Genomic DNA, 16035 nt, shown 5'->3' with positions numbered 1-16035 from the left:
CATGGGATCATGATACTGATCTTTCCTGTCCGTCTTAAATGTCCTAAGACAGTTTTCCAGACATGTCTGTCATTTTTCTGCTGGAAACGTGACAAAGGTCAAAGCCCAGGAGCCTTGTTTCATCTTTCAGGAATGTCCTCAGATCAAAAAAGCATTTTTCTCAGCAAAATATCCAGTTTTGACTGAAACCTTTTACTTCAGTTTGTTTGTATTTTGTTTTGTTTTTCCATGCTACTTGCCAGCATAATGTACAGTACAAGCAACACATCAACAAGCTCCTTCTCTGACTCAGCTTCTCTCTTGTCGCTATTCCATCTTATAACAAAAACCAAAAAAACAACTTCAAGCCTTTGACCTGTAATAAAAGATGAGGCAGTCAGATGGGAATCAGATGGGAAAGATGGAGGCGCTCCTGTTCCTCTTGTTATTAGGAATCAGATAAATAACCTGCCTCTTTAATGGTCTGAGAGTGAGCGTGCATGGAGCTTATAGCTCGCATGTCTGTAAAGGTAAATTAAATGCTGAAAGGTTTATTCCCATGTAGATCACATCTATCTTGTATGTTTCAGTAATATCATACTAAACCACACAGCACCCATTCCCACCTTGTAGAGAATGAGTCCAGGTGCTGGACTGGGCTGTTTGCAGTCAAGACCTATAAAATATTTTTTTCTTTATTTGCACAACAACAGATACATTTATAACAATAGTTTTGGAAACGTACGGTGCATGTAAGAGTGATTAAACCAAACAGGCCTTATGAAGCCACCTCCTCTAATTCACGCCAAAGTAACAGACATAATAATGAGCATTAATGGCTTACATTACTTCATACCACAAATAAACTCTCTATCAGTCTAAAATGTTTTAATAATACTATTGTTTTTAACTATTTTTAAAAGAGCCAATTATAGAGTCTTTCAGGACGGAACAAAAAGGTTCCAGGGGGAAGGGTCTGAATATCTGAGTGTATTTTCACTGGAAGAAGTTCTACAAAAGAGCAGATGCAGGTCTCTGCAAATATCAGACAAGGATTGGTGATTGTTCTCCAAAAGGTCCAGCAACTGGTTTCCTCAGCTCCCAGATTTTTCCAGTCAATGTCTGCACAGTCCAAACTGGTTTCTATTCAATTTAATTCAGCTTTACTGACATTTACAAGGAACATCTCAAGGAACGTGTGAAGATGCGAAACCCTGCTTCCTCCATCAAGTTAAAGATGGGCTAACATTTGTCAGAAAGTAGTAAAACTTCTCAATATTAATATTTTGTGTGTTTTCATTCTTGCTCTATTGTTAATGGTAATAAAAGAAATAAACATACGTACCCTTCCCTTTGCAAATCTCACACACACACACACACACACATATACTGTATATGTTTAAGTAGACAGGTGAATAAATATATGTATATGAGATCTGCAAAACAACCAAGCAAATGAAAGGAACTCACTAAGGCAAAACTTTTACATTATTTAAAATAGCTTTTGCCATTAATCTGATGAGAACCTGCATGTGGACACAGTTATTTGGCAAAGAACAAACTTAGATTTAGCAGCAACGCATCACCAACATAATGTTTGTGTTCCTACCGTTAAGACAGACCAGATTCAAAAGGAATCAGCTCTCAGCTGTGAGTGACAATTGAAATACCGGTACATAAATCCTCATTCATTCATTCATTTTCTGAACCGCTTATTCCAATTCAGGGTCGCGGGGAAGCTGGAGCCTATCCCAGCTGGCTTTGGGCGACAGGCAGGGTACACCCTGGACAGCTCGCCAGTCCATCGCAGGGCCATAAATCCTCTCTTTACAATATCTATACATGTTATTTGAATGGACTTTGCCTTCATCATTGTGAAAGACATGCACCACATTTCTAAAGTAAAGGAACCAAGGTTTCTGTGACATAAAGCCAGTCCTACTAAACATGTCTAGCCTTGAACACAATCAATTAGTCTGGCATTGGGCTCATTTTTACAATGGTTTTAATGCTTTCTTTGTAATAGACATCATTGACATCACCAAGAACATGTATTCAAGCAGAAATTCAGGGTTGGCATTGTAGAACCACAAAAAATATCACTGTGAAACATCCTCTTCTTCTCTCTCCCTTTGAATCTGAGGACTCGACATTTATAATTTCACTACGGCATGATGAAAAGCTTTTTTTGTTTGTTTAGGCATATGCAAAGGGCCTTCTTTTTCAGATTAGCAGCTCAGTAAAGGAAAAAAAGGAAAGCAAAAGGGTTTCATATGCAGGGAGATTTAGAACATTAAGAGACCATTAAATCCTTATTTCGTAGTGTTATGCAAATGGTGGTTGAAAGGCTTTCATTATTACTGCTGTTGTAAAATTAAGAAAAAAAAAAAAAAAGAAAAAAAAAAGGATGTCGGTTGAAGCTGTCATCTCCATCTCTCTTGGTTTTTCCATTCAGACAGACAATTGAGCTATTTTGTGGTTTACATCAAGCTTAATGCAAAAACTGGGACTACATTCTGACAATCACTATCATTGTACACAAGTCAACATATTGCAGCTTTCACACATCAAGATTTTCAAATTTATGAGGCCAAAATAACTTTTTCCTGTCCTACTAACAGGGAATGTAAACATGCATTTGTAAAAATAAAATAAATAAATAAACATACACATCACTTGAGAAATGTGACACCGGCTCCCAGGTGTCATCTAATGAAGAGCGAAATGAAATGATACTGACTAACACATTGTGTACGCGGTGGGAGTCCACTGCTCTACAATGTCATTAAAAACAAAGACTCTGAAGACTTTGCTCCATGTTGTATTGCTATCAAATATGGTGTGACAATGCTCACTGAAATGTAAACTTTTCCCCGTAACCTTTTTTCACATGGAAGAACCATTTATGGATTTTTTACAGTGTGTGACTGTTAACATTTACTGGCCTTGTGGCTGAGTTCATCTAACAGGACTGAGCCTCGAACTGAGGCTGCACCGACTGTCTTTTAGGACACAGAATTTTAGAAAAAGCCCTTCGAAAGCTGTTGTGGCACAGAGGGTACAAGAAAGGGTTGATGGCTGAGTTAAGCCACAGAAGCCAGAATGTGATCTCATACCAGTAGTTTGCCACGCATTCGCCGCTGCAGGCGGCGCGGATGATCATTAGCAGGGTGTACGGAGCCCAGCATATTCCAAAAATGCAGACTATGATGGCTAAGGATTTGGCAATCTTCTTATCTCTGGAAAGACGAGATCCCGGAGTTCTACGGCCAGGTGCCATGCAGGAGGCCGAGGGCTGAAACAGCCTGGAGTTATTTCTGTGTGGAGAGAATTTCTCCCTCTGCACAAAGATCTGACTGGTGTCAGGGTACCCACTCGAGGAAGGACACAGGACATCGTCATCTTCGATGACTGCAGACACAGCAGCGGGTTCGCTGCACATCACCTTCCGAGTCTTGACAAAAAACACAGACCAGCCTCCTCCGTCTCTGTGCCTTTTGGCTTTACTCTGCGGCTTGGCTTCATCCTCCATGCAGGCATTCCTCTGATGGATGTTCAGGTAAATGCTGAGGTTAAAGAAGGCCACGGACACAAACGGGGTGAAGAACTCAAAAGTAGAAGCACTGAGCAGGAAGTACCAGGTAAAATAAAACTCAGCGTAGCACTCGTGGGCAGGGACGATGCTCTGGCCCACAATCACCTCCCAGAAGATGATGGCTGGGCCGTAAAGGAGGAAAGCCAACACCCACACCGCCACCATCTTCAACACAGCTTGGCGAGTCATGTTCCTCTGAGCTCTGTATTTAACCTGTGTGAGAAGAAAGGCACAAGCGTGAGTCACAGTGGTGCGCTGAGAACAGAAAGTCTGCACCGTAACATCACTATTCGTGACATTTCAACAGCCCCAGCTGCTCTCACACAAACAGGCTGACACATAAACTGCCTTTTGCTCAGTTTTTTACTTCACATTAACCTCATATTGTATTGCATCAGAGCAGCAGAGAGACGCTGTAAATAAAGCCCACTTACAACACACTTATTCTTCGGTGTGCCGCTGGTGCCAAAGAGAGCAGGGGAATGTTGGGCAGGGAGCCACATTCACTGATGCAACAAGGGTTTGAAAGAGACATCTGGTTTCCTATTGCTCATTCTCTCTGAGCTCAATGTATTTTTAACCTCACCTCCTCTCAGTCTAAACTATCATGTCACCTCTATTTACCACTTTACATTGTGCTGTCTTTCTGCTAGTTTCTTTGCCTCGATCCATATCTCTGCAACAGCTGGGCACGGTTTTCACCGTGAGACAGTGGTGCTGCTGACTTTAAAGCCATAAAAAGAAGGATTGAATAATAATGACACAGAGCCTTTTCATGATCACTCATAATTGACTCTGGCTCCAATCTCGATTGTTCACTTCAAAAGGAAAGACACTTCGGCTATAAATGAAAGAGAAGCTGCTCTCTGTGGGTTTGAAATATATAATTAAGAGAAAAGATTTCATTCTGAGCCACTAGAACATCACTCAATGTAATCTATAGCAATGGGCACTGGGATTTTGGATTTTGCTTAAGCCTGTAGGAGACAGCAACATAAATAGATTTACATGTAAACAAATCATTTAACAGCTTTAATGATTTATAAATAATATAGATTGTCAAATTGTTTTTAAAACTATATGTATTGCAGAGTGAGAAATAAACCTGCCTGAGAGATTGACATTTTCTTCTCAAGGATTTAAGACCCCCTTTAAAGTCTCTTCATGGTGATTTAGTAATCTACATTAATTAACTTGGCTAATTCACTGAAAAAAGAGTTGAAGAGGAAGAGTGAAAAGAGAATATGCAGAAGGACAAAGAACGATCTAAAGAAAGACTGCAGTTTGAGTCACACTCTAAAAAAGGAATAAATGACACACCCTGCTTCTTCAATGCATGCTAAATCTTAAATCCTTCAAAAGATAAATAAATTAATAAATCTAGAAGCCAGATTAATCCTAATTATATAACTATGATATACTGACTGTCAAACTTATTAGATTCCACTCCGTATCATGTAGATCCACAGAAAAGAAAATATACAGATATGCTGAAGTGGTTGATCAATATGAATTAAAGGCTGACGCTGGCTGTGTAGAGGACAGCAGATCTATAATCCAATATCGCATCTTTTTGGCTGCCATTTGTTCCGATCTGGCCAAATTAATTTGTATGAAAATTACACCCAACATTACTGAATTCATATAAATTTACTCCACACTCTTAACTTTCCTTGCAAAATACTTTTTTTTTTAGATAAATCAATCTCTCTCTCTCTCTCTCTCTCTCTTTCTCTGTGTATATATATATATATATATATATATATATATATATATATATATATATATATATATATATATATATATATATATATATATATATATATAAATCGATTACATAAACATTTCTCTAGCAGTCTTACTAATCAGGTGTCTGCCAAGGTCTCTGTGGGTTTATCTTTTCTTCTTGTAAGTCTTCAGCAGCTTGTAATTCCTTAAATAATGAGTCAGCCGATGAATGAGATGACCATTTAATCAGTCTATCACAAGAATGTTTATTCTTGTTAAATACTAATGTTTGCCCTGATAATATTAATGAAGAGTTCAAATTCAAAGTGAATTGATAAAATCATGAATTAAAACCACAGACGACACGACGGAGCAGAAAACCACTCCGGGGACTGACACATCTTAGAGTTGACTGTGATAGGCTACTCTTGTATGTGTGTGTGTGTGTGTGTGTGTGTGTGTGTGTGTGTGTGTGTGTGTGTGTGTGGGTGGGTGGGTGGGTGTGTGTGGTAATGAGCGCCTCTACAGTCTGTACTTACTGCCCTTGTGACTGACAGGAAGCGGTCATAACTAATGAGGACGATGTTGAAGACGGACGCGGTGCAGAGCAGGTAGTCCATGACCAGCCACACTTTGCAGAGTCCTTTACCCAACATCCACCTGCCAGTCAGGTTGTAGGGGATATACACCGGGATGCAGAAAGCACCTGCAACACACACACACCCACATCGCAGTGATTATTCAACGCCTCCAACCATTAGCCCCCCCACCCCTCCTCCTCTCACCACACACACATTATGGATAATATGAGAGCTATTAGGCTGCATGTGACAAAGAAATTATAGGCTGCAACGTGTTGCCCTGAAAGAGGAAAAAACCCTGCAGGGAGGAAGTCAGACACATTTTTGGGACAAGAAACATGGTTGTTTCCGTAATGGGAAGGGTATAATTTACATTGTGCTTTAGATGATAGCTGCGTGCGTGAGGGGTGTGAGTAGCCAGCTGATATGGCAATGAAAGATGCGACAATTACGCACAGTGGTGTGTTATCATGCTCATGATGGTGGTAGGAGTGTTGGGGGGTAACTGAACAATTTATAAAAAAAAATTAAAAAAAAATACTTAAATAAAGAAATAGTAAATAATAAATAAAAAAGATACACATTTTTGGCGAATTGTGTGGGGGAAACCACTGACAAGGTGAAGAGAAAGGGCCCAAAAAAAAAAAGATAGGGAAAAAAGACCATCAACTCACCCACAAGAAAATCGGATATGGCAAGGTTCAAAAAGAAGTAATTGCTTTGAGTTCTCAGGGTTTTATCCACAACAAAAGCCATAATGACGAGCGCGTTCCCTGCCACCACAACAATAACCAGAGTCACCATGAGGACCGACAAGATCACAACCAGGTAGCCCGGGAAGACGGTCCCAGTGTCAGACACCGCAGGCGTGAAGTTGCTGCTGGAGTTAGACTCCAGGATGTGCGCGCCCATAGTTAGTTCAAAGCCAAAACCATTGTAGGCTTCGTTCATAGCACGCGCTGAAACACCGAACAGGTCCAGCAACGCGTCTACACGTCCCACTCCACTTTGGAGAGGAGCTGAGCGCAGACCTGTGGATGAATGAAGACACTTTCCCCAAATCTCCCATTTCCCCCCAGAAGAGCTGTGACCACAAAGTTGAAGTTAAATGTCTTTTATTTTTCTCCCCTGTTTAGGCTAAGGATGATGATAATAAATCCTCTGGGTGTTCTCCTCCGTCCGGACCGCTCTGCGCGTCGCTGCTGCAAGTGCGGCTGCCGCAGAGCGCACGTTTCATTTTGTCACCAGCATCGACTCTGTCATAGCAAACAACAGGTGAGACATCCGGTCGGATTTTTCTAAATAAAGCTTAAATGCCGGAATGGTACCAATAGGATCAATGGACACAGAATTTTTCCAATAGATATATAAATGACGATTTTCAATCATTATTGTTTTAAATCCAATAATGTTGTTTTAAATTATTGTTTTAATAATTAATTATTGTTTTAAATCCAATAACAATCCAATAATAGACTATAGGCTATATATACACACACACACAACTGATAAAGACCTAATGGTATGTTGGCTATTTTGGCTTATCGAATCAAAGTAACAAAATAATTGTTTTAAATACTCTGTTATCTTGAAGGCGAGACAACATCCGGTCTAATCTGCCTGTTTGAGTCTCAGTTCAGTGTTTTACCTTCTTCTTTTGACCTGATAGTTTATTTATTTTAGTAAAAGGTGTTCGGTAGACAAAAACATAACGACTGAATGCTCATCCGCACAGAAGTTCATTCAGAAATGAAAGGTTAAAAGGATAAAAACTCAGCATTTCTTTCATTTATAATGTTTAACTAAACTTTGCACAACATTTGCGTTTAGTTGATGATTTCTTTTATGTAACAATGTTTCATGGCAATGAAAATCGGGTTTATTCCTCAATTCAACTCAAATTTTATTTTGCACATTTAGTGTCATCACCTGGCTTTTACATGAGTCATCTGTCTAGAAGTGTTTTTAAATAATTGTTCAACCAAAAACCAAAGTGCTTGTTCTGACACTTTGCTCGCGACACAACATTCTCTCGCGAGAATTCATGCGAGATTTACTCACCACAGATGTTAGTTTAAATAATGTTAATGAGGTGCGCGCTGATTGGCTAGGATCGGAAGGGGGGCGGGCCCAGTACGTCCGCAGCCAAAACATCGACAGTGTTGACCAAAGTGCAAAGTTCGCGTGTAAATGGTTTGACGTGGAAAAAAATCACAAGATTAACCGCAGAGTTGAAGATATGGGTTCCTCTTTTCACCATGCCAAAGAGCTTATTCTGCAATTGAATCTTGTTTGGTTCAATTTATTGGATTAAATAAATGAACCAGCGGGTTCACCCTGGGATGTTATGTATATTTTAATATAAAATATTGTACAATCTGTTAAACATTTACTATTTCCATACTGTGCATGGCGGACTTGGCATTTCCTTAATGCTCAGTACTATTGAAATAAAATGTCAATGCTATGGTATCAATGCTTGTTTGATATTATAACATATATTAACCGTATCTGTTTATTATCCATGAGGGCTATGAGGGACCCTCTTCAGGGACTTTAAAACATACATTAATTTTTTTATTTTTTTTTAAACAAATCTTTCATCATCTTTGAAACGCTCAACCCTGCTGGTTAAGGGTCTAGACATATTGGCAATCCCACACGGTTTTATGGGGTGCATGTCAGGACTGCAGGCAGGCCATCACCTCCTCTCCACTCTCAAATGTTTTCATGGACACAACCCAGATACTTACCTGCCACTCGCAGATGCATTTTCTTTAAAAAAAAAAAGAAAAAAAAAAGAAAAAAAAAGTGAGCATATAGGGAGGAAATAAATAGGCTTTCAAGCATATTTATTCTCAAGAAGCATTGTCATAAAGAAATTACCCACAAAACACAATTCATTAATGTCTTTATGCCAGGTTTATAAAGAGCTAATAAAACATCTGGTTCCTACCAGGTCTTTAAATTAAGCAAATTTATTCTGAGATGAGCAAAACATGACATATTAAACTTCATTTTTCACAGAAGCACCATTTAATGGCTTACAACTACTTTTTGTTACACCAGTATGAAGTGATTATTTTTCTGTATGTACATCGCCACACTCTCTCATGACACTTTTTTTTTGTTTGTTTTTTTGTTTATTTTGTTTTTCACATTACACTTTTGTTTTGTTTGTTTGTTTTGTTTTTCACATTACACTTTTGGACAACTGCAGACAGTTCTCTTAAGGTCCTGTCATGGTGTTTCAAACTAAGTGACAGGGTCAGTGCAACCTTGATTATTTCCTTTTCCAGCTTCTGTTTATTGGCATTCTTCACACCATTGTCCTGCTGAAGAATCCAGTTTTAGTCAAGACATTGCTGTCAGGCATATGCCTTTATATTTGACTCTATACTTTGACACAGAGGAGTTTGTGGGTGACTCAGTGAATACCGCAGGTCCTGTGGCTTCAAAACAAGCCAGCATCATTACGCCCCCACCTCCATCTCTCTACTTTGGCGCTGTTGATCATCGTTCCAGAGGTTTCATGGTTTGTTCAGATGCATTCTTTGCAGATCTAAGCTGCTGCCATTTTCTTTTGTCTTGATAAAAGGAGCTTTCACCTGCAAACCTGGCATGTTCTCGGGTTTTTTTGCAGTAAACAAATACCAATGTCTGGCCTTAGGATACCCTTGTAGGGATTTTTTTTTCATTTCAGACAGGTCAACATTATTTTATACACACATATATATATATATATATATATATATATATATATATATATATATATATATATATATATATATATATATATACCAGACAACAGTAACAAGGGTCACCAGCACAGGCTCCAGTCAAATGACCAATGATGTGAAAGACGCCCCAGAAGCCATGACCAACATGACACCCGGCGCAGATGGATCCCTCTTAACACACCTGAATGTTCCAGATGGGTAAACTGGCTGAACATCAGCCTTTATGGACATACCCATACTTACACATCAATTAATCAGTTGATCACGTGCATATGATCAGCAGCACTTGGCTGATATTTACTGGTATGTTTATATTTATTGATCATCTAATAACATGCCAAAGCAGCAGGTAGTTTAACATTTTTCATTCCATGCAATGCTGAATTCCTGCAAACACCTGCACATTTCCTTGTCAGAACAAAGAAGTCATGTAGAATCAAAGATGAAATACTGCATGCACTTGCACAAATCCATGAGCTGTATTTTGAGTAGATCTTATGTATGATTTTACCAGCTGCAATGATACAAAAAGCTTTCAAAAGATGCATACATGTACTGTAGATTGCTTTTCCTTGTATTACAGTGCAGATATTACGTGCTTCCAGTATTAACATGGCAATGACCTTACAGTCTTCCATGATGACAAATTTTGGAGCCAAATGTTACCTCAATCAGCTTCAGGAAATGCACAGGTGAAATGTGTAACCCTACGCCAGATAATTATTCTGCTCAGCTTTGAATGTAAATACAAGTTCTTCACAAGCCAAACAAGTATGATTAAGGGCTCAGATGATTGGGTTCAGTGTGATGACAGCTTGTCTCTTCGCTGTAATTATTCCAAATGGGTGAAATGAGCAGACACGGAGGAAATTCTGGAAACTTGTGCTGTTGCGAGTCATTTAAATGAAATGTTGCGCTACATCACGCTGCATATTTGTTTTAGCTTGTGATTGTCGCTTTGCTCCAGTTTGAGGGCGGGGGGTGGACAAGTCCTAAGGTATTTATAGAAACCAACTGTTATCATGCAGACCGGGTCTTCCAAGAAAGGATGGAGTGTCACCCAAATGGAAAGGTGAAGAGAAGCCCCATAGGAGCCAATGTGAGGTGAACGCTGGGAGAGAACAGGCAACTGTGAAAAGTTGAATATTTAACAGGCTTCAAGTGGATGTCAAATGCTTTGGGGAAATTGGACATATGAAAGATGTGAGCGTTTGTGTGAGTGAATCTTGTTCAGTTACAGATTCAATTGAAAGATGAATTAGAAAGAGGAAAGGGCAAGGACTGTAACCCGAATGATGCTGGCTCAGTGATAATGACTAAAAAAACTCACATTATGTTGATTCCAAAATTTGCTTTAATGAAGATTTTGTCACATTTCATGTAAAACCTCAGATAAATAATAGAAATATAAAGAAATGTTCTGTTGCAATTCAAAGTCTTCGCTGAAAATGAATCTTCTTAATTAATCTAAATAGATATTTATTTAACTGAGGGAGATGAAGTTCTCTTTAAGACACATTTAAACTGTGAAAAAATCCACTTTGCTCAGTTTAAATTAAAAGACTTGTTTTTCTTTTTAAAATTCATCTCGTCTTCTTGCTTTTTGGCCGTTTGGTCTTTGATTTGCAGGTCTCATCCTGTGAAACAAAGGGAGAGGATTAAAGGAATGAGCAGATTAATAATTATTTTATCTTTGTAGTGTATTTAATGGTGGCACAGCTTTCCCCATGCAAAATATTTGAGTGCTCTTGTATAGCTTCTGACAGACTCTTTTTCCTAAACTCCCGCAGTGTGTGCAAATTACAATGTAGTGATTGACGTGCACCACGTTGTTCTAATGCATTCTAATAATTGCATCAAACAAAATATTCTTAAGTACTCTTACGAAACATCCTCTATTAATTATTATGATCACAAAACAGACTAGCAGCTTCTGTGATCTCGTTACATACTGCCAGGTGACAAATGTTTTCTGAAAAATATGAAAATATTCTATATTCAAGCACTGTTTTATGACTCATATGGTGTCTTCTGATTGTCTCAAACACTCTTTTTGGCTTGCACCACTAAATAAATCTGTTTCAGAGTATCTTCAGAGTTATACCCAACAGGAAATAGTGTTTAAATAAACAACTTGCATCCAGCAAAATATCTGCCAGCAACCTTTTGCTTTTCAGGTGTAAAATTGGTGGTTCTGCTCATTATGTACACCGTAATTTGAGCCCCACATCCGTTCCAAGTGCACAGAGATTTTATTCCATTTTGAAATTTTTTTCCTTGGCAAAGTTGTTTTCATTCACTCTCCAGACTGATGCAGCATGTCCTGTTTCATGTCATACTTTGACAAATTTGTGGCTCTCTCAGAGCATATGCGAACTTGCTGCTGGGGTCAGCAGAGTTGCAGAGCAGAAATGGAAACAAACAGCTCTCAAAACTTTCAGCTTGTCATTCTGCTGTTGGTAGCCACGGACATCCAGGTGGTTCATGCGGCTCATACTGCCAGCATGCATCTGCTGTATGTTTTAGAAAATGAAAACCAGCACTACCTGCCAGTAAAAAAGGAGAGAGAATTATATGTGCAATTTGCACCACACACACACACACACACACACACACACCACAGACGTATGTGGTGTTCTCCAATCATTGTTCTGTTAGGTAGGATGGATCCTACAAACCTGCCTTACAATTCATAGAATCTGAACACATTCTGCTTTTCCTTTATTTTGCCTTCTCTACCTAAATGTATTTTTATTTTTTCAGATTTTAGAGTCTTTTGTTGTCTTATATAAGCAACCCAAACTCCAAAAGTCAATGTTTACAAAATATAAATACAAACAAAATGCAACCATTTGCAAATCATACAAACCCATATTTTTTCCAAGTAGAATGTTACAGGCCTCTGTTGAGTCCTGTATATTTTTGCAGGAAGGAAAAGACGCGTGAGCTGTGATCTGTTGGCAGGCAGGCTCTGGTCTGAGCATGCGCTGCTTCTCAGCAGATCACCACACCCAGCGCTCACCTTGACCCAGACGCCCTCTGCTGTCCTAATATCGCAATTGCACTTACAACAACAGGACTAAAACAGGTGTATTTTTGATGAGCTGAGACCTTCTTCTTAATAAAAAAAAAAACAAATTAAATCACATTTGTGACCCTACATTTGTAGGCGTCACAAGAACATAAATAACATATCAGATGCTGAAACTGCAAAATATTAGCTCTTTTTTATTAGATGGCAGACATACAATTAATCTAAAAAAAAAAAGTTGTAACTGCAGCAACACAATGCTGGAAAAGCAACCGAGATCAGTCGAAAACAACTAAGAGTCTCTGACAACGAGTTGCATGACTCATTATCTCATTATAAAAAAGAGCATTTCAGAGAGGCAGAGACTCTCACATGTAAACAACAAACAGCAAGGTCAGGAACAGATTCCCTCAATGTAAAATCTGTGTGAGACTGTGTCTCACAATCTGCAATTTAATATCTTTAAAATATTTACATAGAATCAGATTTACAGAATCAGGAGGAATCTCTGTGTCCATGTCTACAAAGACTGACATGCTATAAATGTACAAATGTTTTCAAAAAAACTATCAAATGAATCTGTTTCAACATCTGATGTTATTTATGTTTCAATTAGAAAAAAATCTAAGGGTTTTATGAGATTTGCATTCTGTTTTTATTCACATTGTACACAAAATTAATATTGGAATTGGGGTTGTTATTTTAAAAGCTAATTTAATATTTCACAGTAGGGAGGTTAAAGGCCTTGCTCAGAGACGCCACAGGTTCAACTTCCCAGTCCAACAGAGGACCCCTCTGGGCCCCTGATCAGGCCCTTAACCCCAAATTGCTCCCCATGTGCCAGAATATGGCAGCTGGTAAATCTCGAGATGCAGAGCCTTATTTCCCAATCAGGATTTATAAAGTCAAAATATCATTGTTAAAATGTGATGTTTATCAACCCCAGCAGCCTGACAGCTTTGACTGCGAAACCATTAAGGGCAATTTGTAAAACCTCTCCACATATTGAGAGTAGATTACCACAACATCCCCTTCTGAATGAGCTGGAATCACTTGAATGATCTTTTTGACTTTTCCACCATTGCCACAATCTGATCCAATTTGGTATAAACAGATGACCCAATACCTGCAAACAGCCTTATATATTTCAATCAGCCTCCGGCTGGATGTAAAGACTGTGCAGACTGACATCAGCCTGTTAGTACTTATCATTGTCACGCCATCACAGAGCCACGAGCATGGAAGCAGGGTTGCCGTTTTAGCAAAACAAACATAAACCTTTGACTATTGCCTTCTTTCTAAGGGGGCTGTGCTGGACATAAACTCCTCTGTGTCACTGTCCTTCAGGTTATATAAATTATTTATCTTTTTAAAAGAAAAAAAAGAAGAAAAAAGGCACTTTTTTTGGCTGATTATTTTAAATGAAGAAAAATGAAGGTGGCCAGTTAGCAGAGCAAACCATCTTGTCACAGTAGCTGCTGTGAAACTGTGTTCTTTATTACCAGAGGACCTTGGTTTAACTCATATTTTATTATGTATGCAGTACAGAATAGATCTACTTCGGCAAGCAAGATTGTGTTAATACTAATAATCCTGTCTCTAATCATCATGTGAAGGGAAATGAATCTTGTCTCTTTTTTTACTGCTTTTTATCAAGATATGTATCTGGATACTTGTACAGCTCTTTGACCTACTTTGAGCTGCAGACAGGCTTCTGATGGCCTGAGTACCAGCTATAATGAAGATCTTCATTTTATCACAACTGGGTTAAATCTCTTATGTTAATGGCTCCTCTCCATCCTCTACACCCTCCCCCTCGGTCACATCATCAGTCATCACGGTCTCCGCTGATATGCTGATGATATTTAATTGTATATATCGTCAAATCTATTACCCATCAGGTTCATACTACTCTTTCAAACTCTGTCTTATATTAGTCTTTGGATGTAAAATAATTTTCTCAAACTGAATGCTTGTAAATCTGACTTTCTCATCATTGGTCCTGATTTCTACCTTCAAAGATTTCCACTTTTAATGAGATAACTCCACCCTGCCACCCTCACCCCACTGCAGAAACCTCAAAGTCAAACTCATCCCCAACTAACACAGAAAACAGGTCAGTAAAACAGCTTTCCATCACCTTAAAAACATTACCCGCCTCCACCCCTCTCTCTTTTCCTGCAGCCAAAACCCTTATCCCTGCCTTCATTACATCCCACATTGATTACTGGAATAGCATTCTTTATGGCGCCACCACTAATCTTAAAAACACATGAAGGAAACATCCCAAATATATGATGATTGGCAATATAATTTGAAAAGGTGAAGTCTGATAATACACCTAAACTGTTTTAATAATGTAACGTTTCAGACACTAGCCCTTCTACAGGCAAGTCTGTAGAACAGAAAGAATAACTTGCTTAAGAAACGTCAGTATATTCAAAATTCTGCCATCTGCCTCCTCTCCAACACCCGTCCCCAACACCACATCACCCCTGTTCTCCAAAGCCTTCAATGCTGGAGCAATTTCAAAACCCGCAACTCACCTACATAACTTTTAATAACCAGACGCCCACATACACCTCTACACCCCTTTCTGTCCCCTCCGCTCTGCTAGTGCCAACCTACTGGTCATCCCAGCACTAAGCATTGACCCTGGGGGGCCAGGACCTTCTCTGTTGTTGCACCCACCCTCTGGAACTCCATCAAAGACGTTATAAATGTTGCCATCTTTAAATTACGACCCAAAACCCACCTGTTTCGATCTGCTTTTATCTTCTTAAAGTTTTTATGTTGGTTTTTTTTTTTTTTTACTTTAATGTTGTTTTTACTTGTTTTGTGAATTTAACTTGTTCTAAACATATTCCCTTGTTTTTTTTTTATCCTGTAAAGTAGCTTTGAGTGTTTCTGAAAAGTGCTATATAAATATATGTCAATGTCAGCTTTATTTACATAGCGCATTTTTAAAAGCCAACAGCCAGCCAAAGTGCTTTACAGCAAGATATATGTATATCAAATAAAGCATTTACATACACACACATATATACACTAAAATAACTCTAAGATATTCATTCATTCATTCATTTTTCTAACCACTTAATCCAATTGAGGGTAGCGGGGAAGCTGGAGCCAATACCAGTTGTCTTTTGGGCGAAAAGCAGGGAACACCCTGGACAGCTCGCCAGTCCATCACAGGGCCTAAGATAATCAGTAACAATAAAATAATAAAAGTAAAATAAATAAATAAAAAAAGAACTCTGCTCAGCTGAAGGCTAGGGTAAACAGGTGGGTGTTTAGACGAGTTTTACAAATGAAAAGGCTGTTTGCAGACCGTACATCCAGGGGTAATGATTCCATAAAATGGGACAAACAACTGCTAAA

The 16035-nt window shown here is 38.8% G+C and overlaps 2 protein-coding genes across 3 annotated transcripts in view; both read right to left on the bottom strand.

The window, feature by feature from the left end:
• Positions 1 to 2941: 2941 nt before the first annotated feature.
• On the bottom strand, positions 2942 to 6795 carry LOC306759272 (histamine H3 receptor; the record flags this gene model as incomplete). Its single annotated transcript, XM_079244854.1, has 3 exons — positions 2942 to 3787; positions 5842 to 6008; positions 6558 to 6795. 3 exons carry the CDS (start codon positions 6793 to 6795, stop codon positions 2942 to 2944), a joined length of 1251 nt encoding a protein of 416 aa, XP_079100980.1.
• Positions 6796 to 11046: 4251 nt separating this feature from the next.
• Positions 11047 to 16035, bottom strand: part of impact (impact RWD domain protein) — a 32127-nt gene continuing 27138 nt past the window's right edge. For both annotated transcript variants that reach the window (XR_013771431.1, XM_079245550.1), the window contains exon 11: positions 11047 to 11260. Coding sequence is in view for 1 of the 2 variants with exons in the window: in XM_079245550.1 (XP_079101676.1) it covers positions 11207 to 11260 (54 nt within the window). In the remaining variant the exon portion in view is untranslated. The remainder of the gene's footprint in view (positions 11261 to 16035) is intronic.

The sequence above is a fragment of the Telmatherina bonti genome (assembly GCF_933228915.1).
Source record: "Telmatherina bonti genome assembly, chromosome: 8".
Classification (NCBI taxonomy): Eukaryota; Metazoa; Chordata; class Actinopteri; order Atheriniformes; family Telmatherinidae; genus Telmatherina; species Telmatherina bonti.
The sequence above is the reverse complement of the archived record's forward strand: the minus strand, read 5'-3'. Positions and strand labels throughout refer to the sequence as shown.